The sequence below is a fragment of the Argiope bruennichi genome, chromosome X1 (genome assembly GCF_947563725.1).
Source record: "Argiope bruennichi chromosome X1, qqArgBrue1.1, whole genome shotgun sequence".
Taxonomy (NCBI): Eukaryota; Metazoa; Arthropoda; class Arachnida; order Araneae; family Araneidae; genus Argiope; species Argiope bruennichi.
In genome coordinates, this window is record NC_079162.1 from 95,752,433 (window position 1) to 95,771,581 (window position 19,149).

The window sequence follows — 19,149 nt, forward strand, 5'->3', positions numbered from 1 at the left end:
GCCATAACATTTAATACATTAACCTTTAGCCATAACATTTAATACATTAACCTTTTGCCATAACATTTAATACATTAATCACCATCTTAAACGAACGAATTAAGAAGATATACAAGATATTCTACAACTTGAAAAGAATCCAAAACCGAAGAGAAGTAATAAATTAAAAATCAATCATTACTTCCGTCGCGGAAATGACATCTGCCTCTAAAAAGGAGGAGGTCGGCTTCTCTTATTTAATATCCCTGTATTTTACCAATTTACGGTTTTTTTGATTTTCAAGCCGAAATTTCTGCCATTTTCTACAAGAGTAGAATAAAACTCATCATCGTAAACAAAGAAGTTAAGAACCCAAGAAACTGCCTTGAATTTCACAATGCAAGCTATGCTACTGCCTGAAAGGAATTAAAAACTGGCCACAACTCCCTTTGTGCAAATCACACCTATTCCTAAAAGAGAGAAGGCCTGCTTCCCATTCATCGCCTGGTTGCCAGTTTTCCATTAATACGCTCGATTAGATTCGATTCCCATCATTCTTCGGTTCAGGTCCTTGGAGGTCAAAAGAGAAAAGGGGGAAAACTAAAGAAAAAGTTTCCTTGAGAGCCTTTCAAACTCTTCTTTTGTTAGCTAAGATAATATGGACACGTTTATCTGCTTTTCCTCTCTCAACCCAGATAATGGGTAATTAAGTCATCCCACCCTTGCTGTCTCGCACGCAGCCACTTGAAGCGAGTTCTGGGCTAGTACCAGAGAACGTGACGTGAGTACAGCGTGAGGTCCAAAACAAAGAAATAGCTTTTTTGTACTTCCTGCAGCGATAATTTTACTGTTGAGCTTCCAAAATTAGTTGATGATTAATGGCATTAAGTGGGAAATTAACTCACGGAAGCTGCTGTTTTCTGATACATAATACAAACTTGTTAACAATTAATCGATGTGTTAATAGGTTAAAATTACGTTCCCCTTTTCGAGGGCCTTCGTTCTTTCCTCCTTTTTTTAATACTTTCCTGACGGAATTTAATTAAAGATTTTGTGAATTACAATTAGAGACATGTCTGCGTTCCTGTACGTCACGAACGCTTATAACCGAAGTTTCGATTTTCTGTTAAGTCCCGGTATTGTTGCGCATTTTTACGTGACCTCGAAATGTAATGAAGAGCGAATTATGAGCAATGGCAGGGGAGAATCAATCTTTTTTGGAGCGTGCGGGGGAAAGCTAGCCATCGCAAGGTTTTTAATTATGATTAACAAGAAAATTTTTCCATCAGTAAGCAATACTTCACCATACATAATGATCATACATTATAAATTATTCATCATGCTCCTTCATTTTGATTTCCCAGAATTCTGTTTTACTTTTTAGATATATACATATATATCCTCATTATAAGAATAAATTTAATTTAATTTGTATTCGTGAGTGCACACAATTAAGATTGATATGAAAGATAATCATTAACTTCGTTCACAGCAGAACAAGGGCAATAAATGCGTAAGTTTAGGTCTTTTTTCTATTAATTCTTTAAGTAAAATTTTAAAGGTAATTCAATAAAGAAATAAAATGCTTGCATTTTATTTCATTTTTTTACTGCTTTCAACAAATGATTTCCCTTGATAAAAATAAAAGGATTTGTCTTATTTTCAAAATTGGAGGAGTTATAAAGTATTTAAGTATAATATTTTCTTTTGCATGTTTCTGTGGTCCAGCTTTACAGCGAAATTCTTCAGAAACAGATTCCATTTCTAAATGATCATATTTAAGTTCCCCTCTGCATATACATTAGGGGTTGGAATTTGAAGTTCCGATATTTGTTCCGATGATAAGGATGGCACCTGAACTGCTCTTTCTCTCTTTTCGACTCGATATCAGCCAGAGTACATTTGCGATGATCAATTTAACGTGCATCAGATCCATTACCATGTCGGATCTTTAGTAAATGTAATCGAACTCGTAGCCTTCGGTTTTAGAAACCGTGACTAAGGTCAGATAAGCTTCGTAGTTTGAAAAATTAAAATTAATGTTAGCTTCCTCTTTTATAAATTTTGCTAATTTACGTCCCCTGTTGTACCAGATTACTTGGAAAATCCTTGTAACAGAGTACTTCTTGTTGTACTTGGAAATAAATACGGTAATTGAGTTACTAAATTCTCAATAGATTATTATGTGTTTGACAATCAATTTAATGACAGGATTTACAATCAAAATTGTGTGAAAGTTGCCATTTTAAAATTTATATTAATTATTGTAAAAAACGGTTATAATGTGCTTTTAAAACAATTACATAATATCAAAATAATGCTAAATAATATGCTTACTTATTCAGAGCCAAAATTTCGGACTGCAGGTAGATGTTTTTGTACACACTGTTGTTGTACAATTTGTCCAACTGTAAAAAAGAAACATTTTGGTTATTATTACAGATGTTTGGAAATTGTTCATTAAAATATTTAATTAAAATTAAACATAGTTAGGAAACATCCTAATAATATCATACGAAAGTGCAGTATTAACTTATTATAGAATAATAAAGAATAATATCAAAATAATATAATAGAATTATATAAGAATAATAAAATAGAATTATAAATAAGAAGAATAATAAAAAAAATCATAAAAAATGGAAGGAAACAATCCAATACACTTTAAATATCCTCTGGACATGTTACTGTACTAGAAATAAATGGCACTCCAGATTTTTTAAACGAAAACAACAACAACAACAAAAAAGATAAATTTTAAAACAAACAATGGAAGATTAGAAGATCGTTTTGAAAATAAAGGACAGGATATTTAATGAAATTATAAACTATTCTCCAAACTTTTGTGAAGATTTTGAAAATATTTTTAATTCGTTAACCCTTTAAAGGGCCATTTTTTTTCTAGTCATAATATGTTAAAATATTTTTAAGCTTGAAATTAGAATAAGAAAAGGGATTCATTTAGCTTATTAAATTAATTAATTTGGTTAATTAATAATTAAGTATCAAATAAAGACACATCATTTTGTGTAAAATAAAGAACTAAAGCATCTAAGTTTCTGTCTTTCTAAAAAAATTAGTCAGTACTTATGCCAACCTACATAAATTCATACAAAGATTGATAAATTTGGTGGGAAGCATACTTCCCACGGCCCTAGAAAGGGTTAAGATAATACCCCGGAAATGATAAGTATCACTATACTTTGAATAAACTCCAGCGTTTTTGTTTTCATCCTAACTTTATTTAGACTGAGAAGCGGAAATCGAAACGTTAAATATAAACACCAAATCGAAACGCTGCATGACACATCACTCATTAAGTTTCCGATCTAACTATGAAAAACAATTTTGTTTAGAAATACGACTTTATTCATCAACATATTTTCCTACAAAAGTGTTACATTAATTTCAACGATCATCTAACTTTCCGATGTCTTTAATGTAGAACGATTTGTGAATGAATAAATATTGTAATCATGTCAGGAATCAATGTTTTAAATAAGAATCTTAGTGGAAAAGTAAGATTAGTCAAATTAGAAATAAATAGTTGCTTATTTATAACCACAAAAATTGGGTGCAATTTGAGACTTCCTTATCGAAAGTCGAGCAATATGAATCACACAAATCATTATATATAAAAACATTGATAAACTTAGGTACAATAAAAAGTATTTATATAAGATTACGAAATTTTAGAAAACGCTTTTAGCATTCTTTCAATGTTAAATTCTTTATTCAACGGATAAAAGTCCATTATGCGATTTCATCGTTAAAATAACATCTTGTATAAGATATTATAATGTTTATGAAAGGAAAATAGAGTTTCCATATATATCTATATAATAGTCTCTATAGTAATTTTTTGTTTTTCTAATTTTACTAACATCTGTTATTTGAAAAAGAGAATTAGAAAAAATGATAGTGATATATTTTATATATATTTTTAAAATTGTATGCATATTTTTACTTTAATAACAGTATGCATACTTTTACTTCGTGTAAATTCCATTCCTTAGTTTAATGATTAATGTAACTAAAGTAATTCAGCTGAAAATGAAAAAGAATACGATAAAGATCCACATAAAAAGTTAAAATGTTTTGCACTTTTATAGTTTTAATCTATATATATGAAAATTTTGAGTCTTACGATTTAAAGAAAATAATTTTTATACCATAGTCTTTCTACTATTTTATGACAGTAAAAATATTGGATCCTTTTAAATTCATAAATTTGAAGAAAAATAACTCCCATTTCCATTTACTAACTTTGATCTTTTTTTTTCGATAAAAAATATTTTGATTAGAATGGAGTAGAAAAGAAGTTTTTTTTCCTTCTTGAAAATTTTCTGTTTCTACTCCATTAAAAGTATTCGATATGAAAAAAAAAAGTTTCAGCTTAAAATAATAGATTACTTCTAGAAACATAAATGAATAATTTTAAAAATGCATATCGATTTCCGTGGAAATTTTCTTAATGGAAAATCAAAAATATGAATTATTTGAATTGCTTTAAAGAAGGGTATAAGATTAACAAAAATATTTTTTTATTAGTTAGATCTTTCATATATCTGAAAATTAAAACAAACTAATGGAATAAAGTGAAAGATAAATGCTTCAGATTATTATTTTAAATGAAATTAGTACAAATTCTTTAAAAAAATATAATTTAGAACTTTTAGAAATCTTAAAAGATTTTCAAGGATTAAAATTTATCGTTATTCACACCTTTTTATTCATTAGCAATATATTTAATCATAAGTTTCTTTGTGAAAAAAGACATACGTTTAATTTCTTAAGTAAAATGGTGGAACAAGGGATTGTTCATTAAACAATTGTATCACATATTATTGAGCTTAGTGAGGTTGTAATAAAATATATTCATAAAATATTTTTTAATTAAGTATATTTAATAACTTTAAAAGTATTAAATCACCTGAACTATATATAGAATACCTTCAGAATGTGCCCAAATTTTAGATAACTATTATGTAAATCATTAATAATATATAACAAAATCTCATATCTTAAAGTAATAAATGCAAGTGTGGAGTCTTGTCGACTATCAGAAATTTCAAAATTCTAAATGATACAATAACTTTTCGTTATTTTTAGAAATTGCAATTTTTAACATTAAAAGATGAATTTTCATAAACTATGACTCTATCATTAGTCATAATTAAAAGTCGGGTTAATTCAATGCATGTTAATTCGGGTCGTTTGATAGCAAAATAACTGGAGATTTTATTATGCGTTTAATATAAAAGGTGAGGATTAATTTAACATCTCTTCTTCCAGTATACCATATCTAATTTAAGAATGGATTGCATTATTCCACGTCTTCAAGAAATATTGAGAAGGATTCATCCGGCGGGTTGGAGCACTTATGTATTACTATCGTGACGTGAAGTGTAACTTAATAGAATTCTAATGGATAAACAGATTGACATGCTAAAAAAGCATCATTAAATTTTGCCTTCTCCTACTCCGGATCTTACCCCTTGATTCCTTTTAGTTGGAAAACAAGAAATGCAACTTTTATGGCTGAAATCCAGCTATGTTTGTAGATATTCATGGCAGCTATTCAAATTCACAATTCCAAATCAAAAGTATCACTATTTATGGAACCACCAGGATGAGTCCGCCAGTGTGGAATGGCTATTTGCAATAATTGCAGCAGAATAATGTATTAAGAGAAAATGCACAAGAGCTAATTCAAGATAACAAAGAACATTTTACTCTTTACACAAGAAGCTAGAAACTGATTGTGTATCAAGAATTTGACATAGTCATAATAACATTATAGCACATATAATCCAGTACAGAAAAAATCTTAATCTGTCTGACTTAATGACGTGAAGTGTATCTTAATAGAATTCTAATGGATAAACAGATTGTCATGCTGAAAAAGCATCATTAAATTTTGCCTTCTCCTACACCAGATCTTACCCCTACTGGATTCCTTTTAATTGGAAAACAAGAAATACAACTTTTATGGCTGAAATCCAGCTATGTTTGTAAATATTCATAGTAGCTATTCAAATTCTCAATTCCAAATCAAAAGGATCACTATTTATGGAACCATCAGGAGGAGTCCGCCAGTGTGGAATGGCTATTTGCAATCATTGCAGCAGAATAATGTATTAAGAGCAAATGCACAAGAGCTAATTCAAGATAACAAAGAATATTTTACTCTTTACACAAGAAGCTAGAAACTGATTGTGCATCAAGAATTTGACCTAGTTATAATAACATTATAACACATATAATCCAGTACAGAAATTTACAGAAAAATTCTAAATCAGTCTGCAGAATTTAATGTATTTTTGAGCAGAAAATTAAACGTCGGTAAGCTGGCATAGATCTTAATGATAACAGGTCACCATATATTCATCAAAATGAGAATATCTCATGAAAGGAAATGCGCTCAACTACCAATAGACACATTTAGCGCCCTTTTCAACTCTATCGGTCGGTTTGACCATGCTGGTAAAATAACCATAATGGCCAATAATAATTCAACTCTACTTATAGATAATAAAATTCTACATTTTATAGAGTCTTGATGTATTTCATGTAATAGTTATTCAATATATTTATATATTTTTGGGACATCTTTTATATTGATATGAAATGAGACCAAATCTGTATACTAAATGTATATAGTAAGACTACAAGTCGGCTGGCATCACTAGTAAATTGATAAACGCCATTACTAATAAATTAAATAAATTGTTTTGAAAGGGGACATCTGGTAATAAATATGAGAACAAACTGATTACAATATACAATAATATTTAAAAAGATAGAAAAAAAATAGACAAAAGATAGACAAAAAGATAGAAAAGATCAAAAGAAAAAAAATTCTTAAAAGTGCACTAAAAAGCAGAAAACATTTTTGAAATTAAAAAAAGAAAAGAATTGCATAAATTTATAAAACACAATGAAAAAATTTCAGGGGCTGAAAACGATTTCATAAGGAAATTAGGATACAATGAATATTATAAGGAAAAGCACTTTTAAACAATTAGTACAAATTTAAAATATATAATTAATGTGATTGAGATATTAATTTCCTTAGAGCATGTATACCCTCTCTCACATTTTTACAAATTTCTTAGCATTTCCATATTCTTGCAATAAAATAAAAATCCCATAAAAATAATATTCTGTTTTTTAGTGCACCGATAAAAATCTGTTTTTAATTTCAAAAAAATATTTTTCAATCACAAGTAAAATTTTATTCCTCATTTCATTCATTTTCTTTTCCTCATTTATGCCTCATTTCCATTTGGGAAAGTGGAGTGTTATAATCCCTCGGTTCGCAGAAATTTAAGTGGATTCTTTTTCATCTCATATATATATTTTCGCTTAATTTCCTACCTGATTGCAAGTGCCATCAATCTTTTCAAGCTATAGCGAGCGGAAACGTTGAAAAATTCTTAAGTGTCCGTCCTGGTTGATGAAAAATGCTCTTAAGTTACAAAGAATGGTGAAAATCTTGGGAGGATATGAAGCATGAAATTTCAGATTCTTTTAAAATCGAGTGCGTCACAAACACAACGTGGGTCTTTAAAAAACCAAAACAAAAGAAAAAGGAACCGACACTAATGATTTTTGATACATTCTTTGAGATTTGCTTGTCGTTACACTAAAAGTTTTTGGAAACAGAAAACTTACTTCTCTCAAAGTGAAATGAAAGTTAAAAGCAGACAAAACAAGCCCTTCAGAAAAGAAACATCGACTCTTTTGATGTATTAAAAGAGTAACATAATCGAAGCTTTTGTCCTTGAAGTATTATTAACACAAAAATTAATTCTCTTACAACCATATTGCCACTTAGTTCTTTTGCTCTGAGTGTCTTGTTGTTTCGTCTGAACATAGTAGCTCTTTTTCTAATGGGGGATATTTAAAGGAAACAAGATATATGAAATTTTCATGCATAAATTAATCAGCTTTTTCTTCTGGGTGCGTGTTCAGAAACATGAAACAATTTTTGGTAATTTTCCTAAGAAGATCAAAACCTAATTTTATGCTAGGCTTTTCACTTTTTAAATAAGAAAAAAAAATTAAAAAACAAACAAACAAAGCAAACAACTACTTAAATTTATTACAATAGTATTCTCATGTTCAATTAGCTTAGATGCCATTCTCTTAAGAAGATTAGAAGTTGCTATTTATGTTAGACTTTTCTGCAACTTTTAATTGTTTAAAATAAGAAGAATTTTTAAACAACTTGAAAGGAAATTGCAGAATATTTACTAAATGAAAGAAAAATTTTGAAATTTCTTATAAAAGTTTCAAAATGATCCGACATTTCTGATGGCAGTTTTATGTATACCATCTTAAAAATACCAAATTTTACCGAAGCAGATTTTTTCCCCTTACGATCAGTGAGTGTTACTCATGATAGACTTTTAAGCAGCTGGTAATAATTTCCAAAAGGAAAAAGAATTAAAGCAATATGAGTAGGAATTAATATTTTCAAGGGAGTATTTTACTTTCTCCATGTTCAAGATTTCTCTGATGATGATTTAGAAAAATACAGTTATGGAATTGTTGCTGTCTGTGAGCATGATGACTGAAAAACGCAGCTAGCTGAAATGATGAAATTTGGCACCATCATCAGTTTTTGAAATAAAATTACAGACACGAAACAAATTTTGAAAAAAATCCTTGCACTCGGCATAAATGACATTTGGTTTATGGTTTTATCCTCCGAATTTCAAAAGTACTTCAGATTTTAAATCAAATTCAGCTTCCTGTTGATTGTCTTAAAATTCCTGTGTATTTGAACGTGATCATTCAAAAACTTAAAAACTAAATTTATGAATTTTAATATGTAGTCTTTATTCCATAACTGTCTCCCATTTGGCAGCACCTCAAAAATGGGGATGTGAAGATTCCGGTATGGCGGTTGATTCACGCTGCATTGGTGAGTACAGAAAGAGGTGGGGGTTGATTACCTCCCATTGATGAAGGGACTTACTCTAGGAAAGAGATGTGGCGTGGCCGGTGATGGCCCTTAGGACTCAACCACAGTTTTCGCCAGTGTTGCAGTCTTGGTGGTCTGGTCATTCAGTTTAATCCGTGTGTCTATTGGCAGGTCGGAGTAGAAAGTTAATGGGTACTCCAAAACTGCAGATCAGCGACGAATTTCGGACTAAACTGATCCACGGAAAAAAGTATTGCAAAGTAACGCAAAATGTGATACATTTTTGAAAATAGATATCAGAATATTCTCGCTAGTTTAACAAGAAAGAATATATTGAATTTATTTCAAATGCGGTAGTATATGATATGATCATTTGAATGGAGTGTCAGTATACTTATTAAAATATGGTACAAAAAGTTAATAACATTATAATATATAAATAATTTAAGAAATATGAAATAATTCTTATTACCCTGAAAACAAAAATTCCAATATATGCTTCCATTTTTCAGCGTTAAAATATAAGTGAATGATTCCTTTTGTTTATGCTCGGCACATAAATTAGAAATAGTTTTTATTTACCCAGCTGATATAAAGAGCCTATCTGTATATTTTATTCTTGAATTCAAATGTCTCGGAAGTGGTATATTATTCTGAACAATAAGAAAATACATTAACTACTTAATAAAGTTTAATAAAGAATTTTATTTAGCCATTTGTCATGCTTTAATTTTTGAAGCAGAATAATATAAACGAGAATAGGTTAAGAATAAACAAATTCTGCTCATCATTTTCTTACCCAAAAGAACTATTTAAAGCTCTATTCAAATTTTACTTTCCAGCAACAGATTTCATGACGCTTAAAATGAGGAAAATTATATATTTCCATTTTAGTTTCAACTTTTACATTTTGGATTTATTTTCCCGAGTTATATAAGGGCAATTTTGGGACACACTTCTTAATTTATGTTTCAAAATTCAGATTTTTCCTCAATACCATCTTGGCCTTGAGCATTTAAAGCATTGCTTATACTGTCAGAATTTGAAGTAATGAATAATGTAAAATGTTATTTATTAAAAAATTATTTGTTGAGAGAATATGGATATGAAATAAAGTGTAGACGAAGTACGCAATGTAATCGCGATCCTACCCCACAAGGTACTTTAATTTTTAACATATCTCTGCAAATCTATCTTGTAACCAGCGAGAGCCGCCACTCTGAAACTTTATCGCATACTCTTTAATAAAGTTCTTTTCTCCCTCTCAACTGCCCATAAAATTATGGACCTTGAGCAAGGCCGCGTATGCATTGCGTGGCATTGGTAAACAATAATCTGGAAATGTATAATCTTTGGCGTGAATCTATCATTTTTATGTATTTGTCGCACAAATACGCATTTTGCATATTTGTACGACAAAATACCGATATTTGTACAACCGAATGAAATACAAATTTAACACGGGTCTACAGTTGTAGTCACAAAATCACATACAGAGTTTCATTTATTTAAGCCATTGAGTTTAAGAGTTATTGGATTTACATGGATCAGAAAGTACAAACTGACAAATGGTAAACTTTCTGACAAATTTGGTTCAAAATTTGAAAGGAATCTACATTTTAAATGCTAAGCCTGTGTACCAAATTTTTTCGATATAGTTCTTGACTTTTTGTTGTTATCGATTTCATTTGCATGGATCAGCCAATTATAAAGACTTCCTCTGAATAGATTTCATTCAAAATTTAATGCAAATCTGCACTTTGATCTTAAATCCACATATAAAATTTCATTCGTCTAGCTCAAAAAGGTTTTGCATTGTCATGTTCACAGACAGGCAAGCGTAATGCTAAAATTGTATTTTTCAAATTTAGGGCGATTTGAAACGAAGAGATTCTTCAAACACTCAATTTCAATGTTTTTGATGATTACAAAATGAGTGAATGAATGAATAACAGAATAAAGGAGCACAAATTTTGAGGCTAAATTTTTATTTAAAAATGTATGCAATTGCTAAATTAAAATTTCTTATTGCAAGTAAAATAAAAGTACCTTAGATATTATATTAAATAATAACTGAAATATCCAAAATTAATTTTATATAGAAAAAAATATACGCGATGCAAGAATATATTGCTGTGCTGAGTACTTTACAGAAAATACCTGCCATATTATTTTAAATATAGAATTAAATCATGAGAAATATGAAATATCCTGTCCTTAACTTTTTACTTGATTATTGATAGCTGAAAAAATGAGCTGATGGCTTTTTACCACTTCCTTGAGCGCCAACAAATTTGGTTCAGTGTTCTTAACTGATGAATATATAATGTAAATGATGCTGAGGTACAAATGAACCTATAGAAATCAAAGATTAACAGACGAAAGAAAGATTGATTTGGAAAGAATATTATAATTTACTGCTAAAGTAACTATAATCCATATTATTGTCATTGCAAACCAGAGTTATAAGGATTCAAATATTAACAGAATAATTTACAAAGAATTACCTGCTTCGTAAGCCTTAATTGGCTAATAAGACAGAAGCCAATGAGCTGTTGGCTGTCTAATACATTTTAGAGCTTGCTTATATAAATTTGATCTCATTAAATAATTAATTAATTAAATTAGTAACTGATAAGTGTAAATAAAGGATTATAGCTTTAAAGTCATATTGTCTTCAACGGAAATATCAATTTCCAATTAGATTTGATTGAAATGGACAATTTGGTTCTAAAGTAAATATAACTCATACCATCCTCTCCGAGAGTTCAAGATTTCAGATTTCAGAAAATAAGTGATGCAATGATATATAATTATCCATTGTTACCCATTGACTCTCTAGTTCCGTTGAAGAAAATGTGTTGATGGCTGCGAACTGGGTTCCGAAAGTTCACCACATGATGTGGTGAAACCTAATGTTCTTGAGTGATCAATTGATACCGTGTGGTGAAAGAGAGATAAGCGATTTATCATTCAACAATCCATTCTTTAGCGAACATCAGAATGAAGAATAATATAAGCGATATCAATCAAAGGTTTGGCTTCATGGAATCCATCATTGCCATCGTTTGTAATCAAATTTAGATGAAATATGCAATCTAATGTTAAAGAAAATATCATCCATTTTATCTTCATCATACCATTTGGGTTTAAGAATTCAGAGATTCTGTACATCATTTACAAAGAATTATCCGATTCTAAAGCGTTGACTCGTTAGCTAGGGATAAGCCAAATGAGTTGACGGTTGCCCACCTCATCCCAGAACCTCCGCACATAAATTCGGTCTAATGTTCTTAACTGATCAATAGATGCTGTGTGGTGAAACAGAGACTAGGAATTTATTATTCAGTATTCCATACATCTGGCTCGATCCAAATTAGGTGGCTTTCACGTGAAAGGGATTACGGAATGCATTACGCATCACAGAAGGTGGCAAATCCAAAGTGTGCCGAAGATAATCCCCGGTGACGTTAATCCTTATGACGGGGTTTGATTGTTTTATCATCGATCACTTGATTTACTTTATTTCATTATGCCAGGGACTTCAACATTTGCTATGCGTCAGGTGATCTATTCGTATCACCACTAGAAAGTGACGAGGGATTTAGTAACTTTGAAGTAATTTATTCCCAAACTGTTGAAGCACTTCTAATGAAGGTGGATGCTAAAGATAAATTGCACTTTCCAAAATCCAACAACGGTGGTGAGGCGAAATTAGCAAAGAGGCGAAAAGTTGTGCCTTATTGGAAAGAGGGGATTTTTGTTGGTTTTTCCCTTTTATACACTCACTGCTTTCTGGAAGAAAAAAACGTTGCAAGGAATTTTCTGGTAATAAACACTTCAGTGTACGCTTTTTAAAAACTAGGATGCATTGAACTATTTATTGTCTTTGAAATCTGAATACAATAAACCGATTGGTGGAGATGAATTGATTCTCATATATCAAAAACTTATTAGCCTATAAATTTATTGAAACAATCTGTTTTTTTCATTTTTTGAGGAGGGGAGATAAAAAACAACAACAGCGGAGATTTTTTTTTTTTTTAAATTTGGAAAGGGAAAGTACGATATGGTAATGCATCATCTATTATTTCCAAAATTAATTCCTGTGTTTTCTTAAAATTATTTTAGAATTTTTTTATATTTTAGTTATTATCTTGATATTTGGAATCATTTATAAATGTATTAAAAGATTTAGTTATTTAAATTATTCCAATTTTCAAAATTTGAAAAAAAAAATAAATGTTGGAAATTCTTAAAACATTCAACAAGAGTTATTTAAAAATGAGAAGATATTTATTGTCTTTGACAAGTGAATCAATCTGTTGCAAATAAAGGAACATATTTTCACATATCATCGAATAAGTTGTAGATTAAGCGAAAAAGATCAAAGCAATCTTTTCAAGAACATCAACATTGAGAACTTTTAATATGGAACTCATGACTAAATATAGAAAATTTTATGCATTATATTAAAACTAATTCGTTTCTTTTTATTACGATAGCTTTAATAGTAATTCCAATGAACTCGGATTATTATTAATTAGGAACTACTATTTTAGATCTATTTTTGTACTAGATACTATTGTGAGATATAAATTCACTCGTTAATTTATAAAAATGTTCATTATTTTACAAGTGTTCAATTTGAAACTTTAAATAAATAAATAAAATTTTAATGCTCTCAGCATGAGCTATTTAAGAGGCAGAAAAAAAACTAGCAATCAGTTATTTTTTAAATTTGAAGGCGGTCTGTTGTTAGAAAAGTAAATTGAATCAAATCAATGGAATCTGTCAATTCGATTTTTTTTTTTTTTTGTAAAGCGATGATTTTAAAATAGGCATAAGAATTTAATTTTGAATAGGGACCGTATGGCAAAATAAAGCAAATTTCGTGAATTTTTAAAATTTAGTCGTTTGTCTATTTATTAAAATCACTTTAATTACAGCTTTCAATCTATTTATCATTCTTTTTTTAAAAATGAATCGTAAATTCCTTTAAATAATAACTCAAGAATCACATAATTTTGAATTATTTCATTCTTTAGAAATGTAAGCGAACATGTTTTATTCGTTTATTAAGTAACTGAATACAATATAAAAATAAATAATTAGAATTAAATATTCAAGAATGGCACTAAGGATATTTTAATAGAATTTCAATAGAAGAAAATGGAATTTTCTCTCCATTAAGATTGTACTCAAATAATATATAATCTCATTGAAATGTGATATTTCGAAAATCATATTATATTTGTTTAAAATGAAAATAATGCAAGCAAATACCGTAATACTTCTGAGGTTTAAGGAAATACACACCATGTTGATGCGACATTCCAGACTAGTGAAATATGATCGTATTTTTCCCTATTTTTTTTGAACCATTAGGAAATGTAGGAAAATTAATTTATTGATCTTTACTTCTTCGAAATGGAATGTTTACGTCTAAGAGGGAAAACCAATTAAATAGCTTATAAAACTTGGTGCAATTTCGCAAATATGGATGTGACGCGAATTTCGAAAAGTGTATAAATATTTCAATTGGATTTTCAATTTAGAAAAATACATTGCAATTTGAATCTCAATTTTCAGATAAGCAACTTTTTTTTATAAATAAAATTATAAAATCATGTTCAAAAAAAAAAATCAAAGGGAGTGTTTAGATAGTTTCATATGTCTCAATTTTGTAAAAATGTTGGAGTTAATTTTATTCTCTTGTCAAATAATATGTTTTCAATGGATGAAGACATCAAAGCAATAGTTAATTTGAAAATCTATTTTAATTAGTTGTATCTTTTAAAAAATTAAACTTACGAAGTAATCTAATGAATGACACATGAATCTGATGATAAGAGTATTAAAATGTTACTCTATATTTAATTACGTCATATCTTTATGCTTTTTTCATTACAGAAGGTATATAAAAATATTTAATGGCAAATTATTAAATAAAATGTTTTTTGGCCTACCAATATAATTTATTATAAATCTCAATATGGGCTCAGAAAATATTATTTTAAGATTCTTTAATACCAGTGCTATGAACGAACTGTGATTTCAAATCGAAACGCTCCTAATAATCTATCTAGAATCAGTCATACTGATCGTTCTATTATACTAGTATTTTAAATTATTACTAGTATAATGGAACAATCGCTTTTACAGAGAAGGTGGAACATGATTCAAAGAACTTTGGGTGTTACATAGATATTTATGGAGAAAAATATTTGTTGTATGTTCATCAGTTTTGCAGACTATAAATTTAAGATGATTCAAGTTTTTTAGGAATTCTTTACTATTTATAAATAAGTGTTTCCGTTATTTTAATATTTAAAATATCTTATTTATATCAAAAATGATTTTTAATTCTCTATCTGAGTTCGAACGCTCATGAAAATTTGATAAAATTAAGCATCTAATTAATACTAATACAATTAATATATGAAAACTATGAATTTAATATAGCGATACTGCTGAAGTAGTAAAATGAAAAAAGTTTTTCTGTCTTTTTGGATTTTTTAAAAAACAAATATGCTTTATTTTTAAATTCCAAATGACATTTATTTTTAAAATATCTGTCGCCATCTCTAACGAAATCGGTAATTCATGGTTTTAGTAAGTATAGATAGTTACTGCCAATATTGCATTTTTCATATTTGGTCTATCATTTCGATTATGCTGCCATTAAAGGATTTGACATTTATATTTCATGCGATTATGAAAAACCAATCAATTATACTTTCATGAATTATGAAATAAAAAAAAACCCACTTACCTTCAAAGCTACCCTAGAAGCTTAGACGCAAACTGTGAAAAATTTTAATGGATTTTCTATGCTTACCAAAAATAATGCGTCCCTTATGCTGAAACTATTGTTAAGAACTATGTAACATGAACAAATGAGATGACTTACCCTTGCCTTGTAAGCCTGCGCTTTCTCTTGAAATTCTTCAGACAGTGTGTCAGCAAGGTTAGAGGTGTACTTGTCCCCCCCAACAATTACAAAACTGCCTTTGTAGACTCGTTCTGTAAAGGGACAAAATTTCTAATCAATAATTTTATATGAGAATTATAAACTTAAAAAAAATAAAAAAAGTTTATTTAACTTTATAATTAAACTTTTAATATATTCGGTCGGAAAGCTCTGATTTCGGTAGTGTAATAAGTATTGATTCCTCTTTAGCGTAGATTGAGATTCATTTTATAAGAAATTCGTTTTAGTTTCGCAACTATTTACAATATTTCTTCAAAAAATGACTTCAAAATTTTGCACTTACCTTTAACTAGTTAGCGGCCATGATCCTGAACGAAATATAAAATTATGCAAAAAATTACTGACCTTGATAGTGTGTCAAGAGTTGAAGCATTTTAAATTTAAATCCCGGGTAGAGTTGCTTAACTATGGCAATGTAATTTAAAAACTTAGATAAATGATTTTATTTTTAACTAATCTACTAATTTCTGAAAGTTTTCTTATTTCTCATACTTACCTAATGGCATTTCATCGAAGCTCTTAATTATTAAGAGAAAAATAAATACTCAGAAAAAATAAAATAAATACTAAGAATAAAAAGAAATATCATACATATCTTACCATCAGCCTATGGGATTTAGGCAGGTCTATATAAATTATATATTTCAATTTTTTAAAACATTCTATGATTATTGAGGAGACTTCTGACTTATACTTATTGAATCATGTAGAGAAATTTCAAGTTTTTCAATGAATACGGTAAATAAATTCCATTGTAAGAGCCATTTAAATCCAACTTTGGAAATACACGGTATTTTATTGGTTGTAGCAATACATACATACATATATATATAAGCCCTCCATATGTTGCCGAAAACATAATTTTCCTTTTATAGAAGTATTCTACATAATGTCGGGCTGTCAAACATTATCTAAAACATATTAATTGCAGATTACCTTAATGGAATAAAATATATCTAATTTCATTTTCCAAATACAACTATTGTATTTTGCTATATTTTAAAGAAAAAATTATTAATATCTTATTTCATAACCTCTACATAAAAGCTAAAAAGGATGGAGGATAATTTTGAATTGCTTTTCTTAACATTTTGTATGTACGTGTCTATAATTACTGCACTCTTACCCGTAAGGGAAACAAACAAACCAGCAAACAAACAAACGAAAAAAAATATCCATGTCTGGCCGTAGAAACAGAGCGCCGAATAAAAGACTGAGTACCCATTTAGGTGGAATGAAATATTCGGTCTAATTTATTAACTTATCTAGAGAGACTCTCATTAAAATCAGATCCAGACGAGCATTATAAAAGTCTAATTATTAGAGGTGTTGAAATAAAAGCGGGGCTAGTGGCTTTATTCCTTATATTAGAACTTAGCGAGTAAAAATATCAGGATGTATCTGGTATAAAAATGTTAGTTACGCGGGTGTCGATGAAAGAAACAAGCGACAAAAATAAGCAACTTTGTGCCCTACATTCTTTTTGACGAAATCATAGCTCTGTCATTCAATTTTTATCTGCAGAAGATATTCGTGGAACCGATATATATAATGTTGAATGTTTTTAGGATAATGTGTATCTTAGTTTTCCGATGAGACATGCGATTTTAATCTAGGACATGTCAGCAAAACTACATGCCATAAAACAGGTCCAGGGATTATGAGGACAAACTAAATATATAAACACTTAATTTTATTGTAAAAACAACTGCATCACAGAAAAGTTGCGCTTTAAATGTAGCCTAAATACATTCGTCTGAAAATGCTATATACACTAATATCTTTTGCCATCAAAAATTGGGCTTCTGTACTATCACACAGTAGTATACAAATTGAAAATTTTTTATACTACTGTATAAAATTTGGACTACTAGAAATCTGTTTGGGGAAATCAATGCCATAGATATACTTGCTTTGTTGCATCTATTTAATTATTACCGTAACTCAACACTCAGTTATTATCATAAAAACAACTGCATCATTGAAAAACTGCGCTTAACATTTAGCCCTCATACATTCGTCTGAAAATGCCAGTTACACTACGATCTTCTGCCGTTAAAGATTAGATTATCAACATACAAAATCAAATACATAGTACAAAAATTGAACAATTTTTATATTATTGTATAAAAATTGGACAACTAGAATCCTGTCTGGGAAAATCAGTGGCACAAATTTACTTGTTTTGACGCATTTGTTTCTCTCAATGACAAGCTGCCATTAACTATTTTGTACCAAATTTCTTTTTGTACCTTTTGTAAATTCTTATATGCCTATCATAATTCAAAGATATACTACGTGGAACATATGGCACCAAACTACATTTCATTCAGGTTGAAAAGTAATATTATGAAAATTGAAAATGTATTATAAAAACCGGCTATAGCTATAAAAATAAAATTCTGGTCGAATTAAAATTAAAAATAGTGCGAAGTGAAAAAGATTTATCAAATGGAAATAATTCTTTATAAATCAAGCATTTTCTATAAATTAGAACAACGAAAAAAAGGTTTTCAAACCAATATTTCAGTTTTCTCTCTTTCCTCCCCTTATTTGGCCTGATACCAGTGCGTTTTATAATGGCATGTTTTGGATGATTAAACTCAACAACTTAAAGCAATTAAAATGATGTTATGTGTGTTTTTTAGTAAAAGTGCAATTTTGACTGGACTATTATGCGACATATTTTGTGGGTCTTGTATAGTCACTCACTCTTTTTTTACGACACTAATCTATGGACACCAGGTAAATTGGTAATAGAATTAACTAACCAATATGTTAAGACTATTATTTGACCTTATTTTGTATTTTTTGTTAGAAAAGAATTGAAATAATTAGCAATTTTTTATTATTATAATTTATTCTGCAGATTATTTATAATACTATTTTTACTATAATAGACTTTTTTGTATTCACTTGCATGTAATTCAAAATTATAAAAATGAACTAAATCTCTGAAGATATTAAAGATTTTTTAAAATAAATATTTACTATATATCACATGCTTAATATAAAAAGTTTTATCGATAAATATCGAACATTTTTGAAAATAATAAAGCCAGGTAGGAGTAAAATATGTAAACCGAAGCAGTAAAATTAAAAAAAAAAAAGATATTTTTTCCTTTAATTTTTGCAACAATTTCAGATTTAAACATAAAGAGAAATTTGATAAAATTTAAGAATTTATGGCCCTACATTGATAAAAGTTCAAAAAATATATAAGAAATGAAACAATTGTCTAGAG

At 28.8% G+C, this 19,149-nt stretch overlaps 1 protein-coding gene across 3 annotated transcripts in view; it reads right to left on the bottom strand.

The window, feature by feature from the left end:
• LOC129958574 (atrial natriuretic peptide-converting enzyme-like) overlaps positions 1–19,149 on the bottom strand; it is a 676,434-nt gene that overhangs the window by 96,668 nt on the left and 560,617 nt on the right. For all 3 annotated transcript variants that reach the window (XM_056071145.1, XM_056071144.1, XM_056071143.1), the window contains 2 exons: positions 15,825–15,937; positions 2,317–2,387 (listed from right to left, as the gene is read on the bottom strand). In XM_056071145.1, the coding sequence (XP_055927120.1) occupies positions 2,317–2,387; positions 15,825–15,937 (184 nt within the window). The remainder of the gene's footprint in view (positions 1–2,316; positions 2,388–15,824; positions 15,938–19,149) is intronic.